Source organism: Nicotiana tomentosiformis, chromosome 1 (genome assembly GCF_000390325.3).
Source record: "Nicotiana tomentosiformis chromosome 1, ASM39032v3, whole genome shotgun sequence".
In the NCBI taxonomy this organism is placed as follows: Eukaryota; Viridiplantae; Streptophyta; class Magnoliopsida; order Solanales; family Solanaceae; genus Nicotiana; species Nicotiana tomentosiformis.
Genome location: NC_090812.1, coordinates 106258067 through 106268751, shown reverse-complemented (window position 1 = coordinate 106268751; position 10685 = coordinate 106258067). Strand labels below are relative to the sequence as shown.

Sequence of the window (10685 nt, the reverse complement as noted above, 5' to 3'; positions counted from 1 at the left end):
GCAAGAACTGATCTTTGGTCGATCAACTGAATGAATTTTCGCTGCTGTGAACTGACTTCCACAAAGCACCTTTGGGCAACAGCTACTATTGAGATCCAATTTCGAGATCAATTCAACAATAAACTCTTTAAGAATGTTCTTATCCCTCTCATTTCTCGACACGATACAAAAGACTGACTTTTGAGAGTCACTTAACCACTGACCTTTGCTCTCGAAAAAATCCTATGTGGTTAAGCCGATTAAAGACAGAGAGATAAGGTAAGATCGTTTGCTCATGGATATATTGTGCCAAAAGATGTAGGCGATTTTCAGTAGTATGGAAAATTTTGTTTTCATCAAAAACGAAGAGGTAACAGAATCAGTGACAAGAATATCAAGTATCAACATAGAAGTCTCTCATACATTTAGTTATGTACATTTTGCTAAATAGGTACTAAAAATGTGCACAAACAAAAAATAGGACAGGTGAAGAATTCTAGATAAGCTATACATAGGTTACAGCTCATTTACAGTTTTGATATATTTCACATCAGCTATGATATGACGACAACCTGAGGGCTCTTCTTCAAGGCACAAGGAAAGTTTACACCTCCGGAATATCGTCTTTAGTTGACATCCCGGAGAAACTGCGGATTTTCGGTAGTTCAGGAGATAGTTCTGTGCATCTAGCCGTACAGTCTTATGCGAGTTGTAATGGGCTCTCGGCATAAAGGACACGTTGTTATTGTGACACCACACTCCTTGCATGTCTGATTCAGAAAACGCAAGGCAAAAAATTTGATAGCCATTTCTCGGTCATGAGTAAGAGCTGTAGGTAATCTAACATTCAAATGCTAATAGCAAAAATTAGACGATACGTACTAGGAGAATCCAGAACATGAGAATCAGTGGCAGCATGAGTACTAGGACAATTGAAAGCACTAAACATGGGCCCTTTCATCGGTCATGATGAAGTAGCCTTACTAAGTGACCTCGAAAGAGCTAAACATTATGATCATTCAAATAGGGCACACATTGAATCTCCTAAGTCACAGGTTAGATGTGCTTATTGTCCAAGCTTTAAAGAATGCTTTGGAGTGAATAAGTTCATTAGGATAACCGTAGTCGTGCAGTGAACAGTAAATAGAGATATCTTAATTTCATACAAGTATCTTAATTTCTATTATTCTGGCAGGATATGCATGATTAAGTAGGAAATGTAGGTGAATGGTAATTCACTATGTAAATGTCAGAATGCCAGTATTCAAGCTTGTTTTCCTTTTGAATAACGTTTGCAAGGAATTCCAGAAAATGATACCCTCACTATTTAGTGACACTCTCAAATGATTTCTTTTAAAGGATTGGATAGGGAAACCAAAACAAATTGCAAACTAAACGTGTCATCTCTGACCACTAACTTCCACCATTTTGTTTACCTTCAAAGATGAGATCCTTATTGTCATCATTCTTTATGGAAAATGAATTGATCTAAGCAGCATAATGTTAATGCAATTCAAGAAGACGTGGCCATTTAGACATTCTCAAATCGTATACTCCAGTTGACTATAGGGTCAAACGGCACATGTAAACATGAAAATATTATGCCTTGGATAGATTTTAAGGATTGAATTCAACACTGATAGTAGCTAAGTGTCACTTCTATACTCACTTACCAGATGACCACATCCAAAAGCCATGTCCTTTGGGTTTGTCAAGCAAATGGGACAATCCTTAAGGAAAATGGAAAAGATTATTCAGAAAAATGAACAGAACGAAAGAAATAGACTGGTGTGATCAATGAGTTTACAACAAGAGCAAGAACTATACAATAAACACTTACTCTTTCTGCAGCTCCAGAGTCAGCAGGTTCATAGCTTTTCGCATGTGGCAATGATTTGACTGCACTGTCATGATCAATTACTTCACGAGGAGGAGGAAGTGGCCTTGTCCGAGGGCCTCTTTTGCTTCTAAGGAACACATTTTGAAGAGGTTAGGCTTCATGTAGATGCTTTCTACTTGCAAGAAGAATATACACAAATAGATGCTACTCACTCTCTGAATTGAAGCCTTTGTGTGGCTCGGTACTGAATCGGAATTTCCATGAGTGCGGCAAGAGCAAAGGCTGTTTCCTTCTTTTCCATCGCTGAACGCTCAGACATGATTTTTGTAAAATTGACGAACTGCAAGTGGATACACAAGTAATTAGGAAAACTGAAGTTGATTAGCATTGGAATTTTCAGCGCAAGAAGAAGAAATAATCTCCTATAGGAACCCCACATATGGTAGGACTGTGCAAGGAAATTTCCTTCCAGAAAGCTAACCTAAGTATCTAACAAGGGGGAATTATACAAAACCCAGCAAAATTCAGTCCATTTTGTAGCATGAGCTACTAGCCTCATGCTTTCCTTCTGTTGAATCTGCTCCTGAATCCCCCGATATTCCAAAAGCTCATCAGCTGCTTTACCCTATTTGGCATGACCCAACATGTGCCAAACATGTTACGTGTCTCCTACCACAACTTCAGAGCAAGATTTCAATGCAAAAGACGAGGATGAGATTTCTTTGAATTCCCTTACATGTAAAGAACCATATCACAAGGATCTTTTTTCTCTTTCTATAAATTTCAGTAGCAAGAATGATGCCCATGATTGTCCAAACAAATACAAAACTGACTTCCCTAGGAAGTAGGAACTATTGAGTTCACAATTTGACGATAGCTTACATATTAAAAGTGACGTACAAAAGGATTTAAAAGAGAAAATGGACACAGCATTACCCTGCCAGCCCCAATGCAACACAAATCCTTGTTGTTTTCAATTGAAATTTCTCCACAAATCCTTGTCTTTCTCTTGAAAATTGAAGGAATGAAGCAAATTTATAGACAACTTCCCCCATCTCCTGATAGTCATGCAAGTTTCTTTTTTTTTTTGATAAGAGGGAAACCCGCAGCCGCTACAACTGGTGCGCACCGGGTAAACCTCCCCCTGTGTAATAGCCTGCAAACCACACAGGGGAGGTAAACCGCACTAGGCAAGCCATGTGCGACAGGCTCAACCCAGAAGGCATTGAGGGGGATTCGATCCCAGGTCATCCGTATGGATGACCGCCCTCCAAACCAACTGGGCAACCCCGAAGGGTTTGATAGTCATGCAAGTTTCTCATAACTTTGCAATCCAAAACCATGGTTCCTCTCTCTGTTCGTAAATTCAGCTACCATTAAAGTTTTATTCAAAAGAAAAGTAGCATATATCTACTGAAATCTGCTTCAAAACATCCACTCCACACCAATGTTTATCACAGAGAGAAAAACTTCTGCTATCACCAACCACTCAAATCATCTCCTTTTCTAAATCATTTAGTAGCTTCATGATGTCCTTCCATTAGGCGGTGCCATTTGCTCACTATCCCCTTTTTCTATACCATATATCTCGCCTATCACACAGCTACTCCGTGTTACCAACTTATTGTCTTTTGCAAAGGCTTTCCCTTTCTAGCATCTTCACATTCTCATCCTTATGGAAAAGAAGCTTGTTACTATGTTCTATCTTTTCTAACAGATTATAATTCCAGACAGAAAATTGGTTTACAACTAAGAGCAGTTGGAGGAGTGAGGGTGGGGAGTAGAGAGTATGAGCACGCCTAGAAGTTGTAAGCAAAATCATTCACAAAAGCATGGTAACCGGCAGCATATGAAGAAATAGAGCAAAAAATCCCTAAAATTTGCAGTAGCTTTTATTGGGCACAGATGTCACAAGCTGTTTAGAGAAGGTTCCCGCAAATCCCCTAACTTGAAATCAGTTCCAATTCATCCCTCAGATTCGACAATAAATCCCTTTTGTGGTATCTGTTTAGAATACGTGAACCAGCTAGCAATCAGACTGATAACCTCCAACTGGAAAAGGCACAGTCTCTGTATAAATTTTCCCCCCCCCAGATATGCTAGACAGACTAGGATCAGGTTAGTTCAACATTTTTTTCCGAGAAGAGTGAATGAAGACCCCCACGGAGCAGTAAGGAGACCGATGTCAATTATTTCCTAGTCGACGTCAACCAAAAGGATAACCAGCAACCAAGCTTGTCAAAAAGAAAAGGAGAGGTATTATAACATGGTAAGACAATGACTTATCTTAGATCTCTAAGTGCCAAAAGGAAAAAAGGACCAAAGGTAAGCCTCATAACAAAAAAAAACATAGCTGTTTAATCCAGATGAAATAACAAAAATATCTAGAACAGATCAAGACATGCGAAAGAGATTGAAGGCAAAGCACAAGAATGTCTTTCAGTCATGCCTGGAAGTTATCAAATGCCCGTTGGGGAATGTTATCATCAAACCGTTGCATTTCATCCCACGGGCCATCTCCAACACCGACCAGAATAATTGAAAGAGGATATTCACTGCATGTAAGCATCTCAAGTCAGGCAGGAGAATGGCACTATAAATCAACTTCCCAGAAAAGGTCACCCGTTTACCTAGCAGCAACAATAGAATTTACAGTAGCCTGTTCTTGAGGGCTAAGGCTTCCAGGTGGAGTGTCAGTTCTCCTTGTTACCTGTATTTTTTTTTTAATTTAAATTTGGAATAACTAGGGGTGAACCAAGGAAGAAGTCAAAGGAATCAAATTATTTCCAAGGAGATATGAACCTGTCCATCTGCAACAATGACAAGGACATGGTACTGCCCATTATTTGCTTCCACTATATCTATTGCGGCGTTGACTATTGGGGCAAATGAAGTTGGACCTACATGTTTCACAGATGAGTTAGGATAATCATAAATCCATATATAGCTTTCAAACAGGAGCATCTCATCTCTGACTATTCATTTTCTAGTTATTACTCCTTTAACAGTAACTTTCCTGGCGTACTCGACCCTATTTTGCAAACTCAAAATTCACCACCTCATATTTGAAGATAATAAGAATGTAGGAAATAAGAGCTAATTTAGCATTTGAGATAAAAAGAGTTAATATAGTATTAAGAATTTATGTACATTGGAAAAGATAAGATCATAATCATCAGTTGTTGCTCGTGTACATATAAGATTTGGTTAATGTATATAAAATAGCCGAGTGCCAAAAACACTAAGCAAATTAAAATTAAAAAAAGTTAGTTCCTCCATTTTTTTCCAATCAGATTTTCAACTGTATTTCAACAATGTAAAGAGATACACTAACTATTAATCAGGGGTTCACTAAAACTATCATAACACAGTTTAAACTTTGTCATTGAAGACACGCATAAGATGGATGAGATGTCCTTATAATAAGATTATGGAACACCCCCCTAATAATTTAAGATTCAGAAATGCAGCCAAGAATATCAAATACTGTATACCACATAGATTACCGCTATCCGGCCACTGAATAAAGGAAATTCTGAAAGCAGTATTCAGCTCAAACCTGATAATTTCAGATAAGGAACAATTTCCTTATATCTTGCAAGAGCTTCCTCAAATCCATGGCAAGGGCGATGATCAGGGTAAAAGCTAAACACGTGCTGATCGTGTGTGGTTGCTGAAATTTACAGAGACAACAACCCATGGTCAACACTATTCAAAACCATCTTGATTGTCTGTGAACAAAATAAGGATCAGAAACAAAAACTAACCATCACCAAATCCAAAACAAGGTATCAAGTTGTCCTCATCAAAAGGAGACAAAGTTCGCCCAATTATAGAGATGGCTTGCTCGTATGGGTTAGCTGTGTGACCAACTAAGTGAAGGCTTCTTCTGTTGAATGAATGCTTTCCTACAACCTTAAATTTTCAACCATCGCCTCCACAGATAGAGACAAATACTAAGACTAATAGTATAGTGGAATGAAGTAGTTCACCTGTCCACTCATTGCTTTTGGTGAAATCAATGCCAAGAATCAAGTTTGACGATTCAAGGCCTGCTTCTCGCAACGCGGTAATAACCTACGCATAAGAGTATCACTCTTTCTGTGATTTATATATTACATTGCTCAAAAGACCAGCTACTGCAGTTCATTAGCAAAGTAAGCAGTAAAAATAGAAACTCCACATGAACTGATTCATTGTTGACTTTTTGCCTAATATAAGTTGACCTGTCAATTCTAAGTTTCTAACTAGAGAAAATGCTCAAACAATGAAACCAATGCTTTTGATGACCATCTTTCAGAATACTAGTTGATCTGTCAATCCTAAGTTAAGGGGAAAAACACAAAATTGCAATTTTTTGTTCATTGAATCTGATCTCACCATGTTGTCCACCATGAGGTGTTCTGTGGAACTCTATAAAACTCTGCAAAGAATGATCAAGTAATTAAGAAATTAACCTCATCCAAAGAGTTATAGTTATCAGCTATGTAAGAGGCTTGCTGGTTCCTTTGAAAGTTCGCTCTATCTGAACCTCCGGCATGTGATGTAACTTGAGCTCGATAATTAGAATCCGTGGAGCTTTCTGCATGAGTAGTAGGTTGATATTGAGGATTGGAGCCATTTTCATTTCTTACATGTTCTGGGCTGTGGTGATAATAATCACTGTGAGCGTCATTTAAGGCAGACTCTTGATTCCCCATTATGTATGAATATATTCAACGATATTAAGAGCTCTGCAAAGACACTATGATGAGCTATATTATATACCAGTGATTTGAATTGTATTCACAACTCCATACTAATTAGAAAAGCGGATGTATTTCTAGAGCCCATGAAACTATAAGTGTGAAATCAAAAACTCGTTCCATGTACATGAAACTCATTTTTAGGATTGATATTGATAATAATAAACAGGTTTTTGGAGCTTTGGGTAATAACATAACAGCAACATGCTTCTAAAGAAATAGAAGTTCCAAGCACATAGCATTGTGCCTTAACCCAAACTTCTGATCGAGTTCAATAATTCCTTTTGAACATCCCCTTACAGCAGACACCATTAAGCATAGTGAACAAACTCTAGCACTCTATCATAGAGCTAATAGCTCGTCGTGAATACCTCCCACTGGGGTTTGCTATGCCAAAAGCGAGAGAAAAATCATTCCTTTAGCAACACATAAAAATATTCCTCTTAGAGTGGTTCATAAATGTTGGAATCTTGGGTTACTAATTGGCACGCCTCACACGTAGAGTCTAAGAAATTCGTGCATTGATGGATGGTGAGGCTGGAATTCACCAACCCACTTCATAAAAGTAAGTTTGTACACACACACACACACGCATATATATATATATATATATATATATATATATATATATATATATATATATATATATATAGAGAGAGAGAGAGAGAGAGAGAGAGAGAGAGAGAGAGAGATGCTGAATTCGTAATTGATGTTTACATATTCCTCCAGATGCAATAAAGTTACTACTGACCAGATGCAAATAACCATTAAAAGGACCTGTTTTCTATTATTTGACTTCCCATGTACCTAAAGAAACACCAAAGCAGCCTTGTACCAAATTTCTGATCTCAAAAAAAGCAAACAAAGACCGGACAATTCCGGCATTAGATATTCTCATGCTTAAATTGTTCAAGGAAAACTTAACAAAACCTAGCAACCCCCCCCCCCCAATCCCAACCCCAACACACAAATGCAACCGCACAGAAATCAAGAACCAGAAAGCACCAGTAAAGAAACATGTAAGCCTATGGAAGAGAGAGAGAGAGAGAGAGAGAGAGAGAGAGAGAGGGAGAGAGAGAGCAGACCTGAAGGATATCCTGGTTCGAGAAAGAGGAATTTCAGATTCACAGTGAATCTGTTGGCAGCTACTTTTGATAAGTACTTTCCAAGAGTTGCAGTAGTCAGAGTTGTCAGCCCGCTTACTAGGGGAATTAAATTCCTAAGACACTCTTATATAAATTTTAAAGACAAAAGTGTTAAGAACGGTAGAATTAGCGTTAATGATATAATTTTTAAAAACTCAATTTTTTTTTTCTTTACGTAAAGTCCCCTCCTCCTACACCCCTATTCCTCCTCCCACTCCTCCCCTCCTCCTCCTCCTCGTCCCGCCACTCCTCCTCCTCTCCTGTTTGTTCGTCTCGCAACGCTCCTGTCTATCCACCCTTTGTTCCTCCGTCTCGCAACACTCCCCTCTATCCCCCACCACTCCTTATCCTCAAACATTTACAAAGATGTTTCAAACATCTACTTATCCTCCATCTGAGATCAATGAGAACAACACTAGAAAAAAAGATAGAAATAGAAGAAATATCTTGAGATGTTTCAAACATCCGGGATGTTTCAAATATCCTTAGAGATGTTTCAAACATACCGGGGATATTTTGTAGAATACTCATTTATGGGGATGTCTCAAAATATCTCGAGAGGTGTTTTGCAAAATACTCACTTTGTAAAATTTCGCATTTTTCTCTTTCTCTCGTACTAGTATTAGTACCCACGCGATGCGCGAACATGAACCATGTCAAATTATGATTTGGGTTATTTGGATTATATGCAAATAACCTTAAAATTAAACCTTCGATATAGAAATTATAAATAATTATTAGATATAAATTAAAAAGAACGACATGAAATTATTTTTCAAATCTCATAGTGGATAAGTTTGTTTTATATCTGTAATAACCCAACCCCTTAATTTTGGCATTTGTATTTTGCTTTACGCTCAATATTAAAGAATACTAAATATATAATGTTGTGATCTGTTTAGTTTGAGCACATTAAATCATATTATTTTTAAAAAAATATTATTACTACCACTTTGTTTTTCATCTCAAATTCAAATAATTCTTATCCTTCTACATTTTTAGACAATTTTTTTCTCTCTTTATTGTTCCTTGCTTATAGTTTTTGCATTATTTATTACTTAATATTGTTATATTGTAATGTGGTCTTTTATTAGCTTATGAATTGACTTAATGTCTTGCTTATTACCCTTTTAATAATAATCAATAAATATAATTTTTTTTATTCTTGAAATATAATATATTTTTACACTATTATCCTCATACTCGGAACTCTTTTATCATTTAAATCTACCAATAATATTTTTGAATATTATTAACAATTTAATTTATTTATTTTTAAATAAATTTAAAATATAAGTATCCTCGCACTATCTCTATTTTCCTCTTTATACATTCTCTTCCCTACTAAGAAATTTTAATTAGCTTTTTAGATAAATATTTTACCTATGCTCAAAATAATATCACATTTTATTTTAAAATATAACTTTGAATTACTCTAAAAATTAATACATAAGCTCTTTTATAATATTTCAAATCTATTGAAATGTCTTATAATTATTTTTGCATCACATATAATGAATTGTTTTTCTCTTTAGTTATAAGATACAGATTCGGCTTTTTTAATTTTTAAAATTACCTACGCGAGATATTTATGTAGTATACTTAAATTTTTAATATGGTATCAATTTTTATTTTTCTTTATCTAGCAAGACTTTAATTCTATTGTCATATCTGTATTTTGAGCATTCTCATAAGAACTTTAAAAACTTTCTAGTTGCAAGTTCAAATAGTCTTTTCCTTTTAGTTGAATTTTAATTATTTTTCTTACTTTTGTTATAACGTTATCTAATATATAATATTATTACGTTTTCATGTGAGTTTTTATTAACTTTTGACTTTATTTAATATTTTTATCCACTACTATTTTCAATATAATATAGATATATATATAATTTTTTAAAATTAAATTAAATATTTATTTTATTTTTAAACTATTAATTGAAATTCTTAAATTACTTAAATTTTTAATAATATTTTTAAGTTGTGTATACTTACTTGATTTTATTTTCTAAAGTAATTCTATGTATAAATATCCTCACATTATATCTAATTTATTTTATTATTCAATACTTTTAATTTTTTTTTATCTGTTTGACTTTGGTTATATGGCCTTATCCACATGCATGTCATTTCTTACCATATTTAAACAAAATTTTCTCATGTCAAATTTAAATAAGTTTTATCCTTCTTTTTTTGTATGATGAAATTTTTGATTTTTTTCTCTATTTGTTCCTTGGTGTTGCTATTATATTATTCGACACTTAATATTATTACATTAGCTTGTTTAAATTTAATATCTATTTTTATCATGCTCATTCTAATACAATACAAATAAAAATAAAAATTATTTCATTGGTAACTTTGACTAAATTACTCAAATTTCAAAGTATGATTTTTCTTATCATAATTTTTGTAGAAAAGGGTCTTGTCTCAAATTCTTACAACAATAGTTCCACTATCATTCTTTTTACATAATGTTTCTAAAAATAAAAAAATTATGAAATGAAAGAAAACAAATCACGTGGTTAGTAAATAATTATTAAAATGGAAATTCTTATTTTTTAAGTTTTGGAATCTATTTACAATAAGAATAGGAGTCAACCTGAATTGATTTACAACTTTAAATTAAATTGATTTGCCTTAATTCTTACTAAATTTTGGCTAAATATTTTTAGATTTTATCCTAAAAGTACCCAAGTCATTTTTTTCAGTAAGTCACTTAGCTTAATATTGACTACCCTCTTTCTAATATAATATAGATATAAATATCTATATCCTCTCACTATTTAAATTTGAATTTAAGCATATATAAGAAGCAGAATTAGTTGTACTTTATGTATATTCTTTCGCATAGTAATCCATTTGCCATTTTTCCGAGTGGTTAAGATTTGTTCTTACCCCAAAAATTAATTCTTGTTAGAATCATTAGTTTAGATATTTTAATTATATAAAAAATATTTATTTACGTTTAATATA

At 34.5% G+C, this 10685-nt stretch overlaps 1 protein-coding gene across 4 annotated transcripts; it reads right to left on the bottom strand.

The window, feature by feature from the left end:
• Positions 1–362: 362 nt before the first annotated feature.
• LOC104086552 (E3 ubiquitin-protein ligase RGLG3) lies at positions 363–7807 on the bottom strand. 4 transcript variants are annotated; one of them, XM_070188953.1, is made up of 12 exons: positions 7650–7807; positions 6277–6552; positions 5812–5896; positions 5587–5727; positions 5379–5492; positions 4622–4719; positions 4450–4529; positions 4269–4374; positions 2032–2159; positions 1820–1946; positions 1653–1709; positions 363–833 (listed from the first exon to the last, which is right to left on the bottom strand). In XM_070188953.1, the coding sequence occupies exons 2-12, from the start codon at positions 6517–6519 to the stop codon at positions 666–668; spliced, it is 1347 nt and encodes a 448-aa protein (XP_070045054.1). In that variant the 5' UTR covers positions 6520–6552; positions 7650–7807; the 3' UTR covers positions 363–665. The 4 variants fall into 4 exon arrangements, with proteins under 4 accessions (XP_070045054.1, XP_009589140.1, XP_070045059.1 ...); XM_009590845.4 differs by having other exon boundaries at positions 363–749; XM_070188958.1 differs by having other exon boundaries at positions 6277–6563; positions 7650–7803.
• Between the last annotated feature and the right edge of the window lie 2878 nt (positions 7808–10685).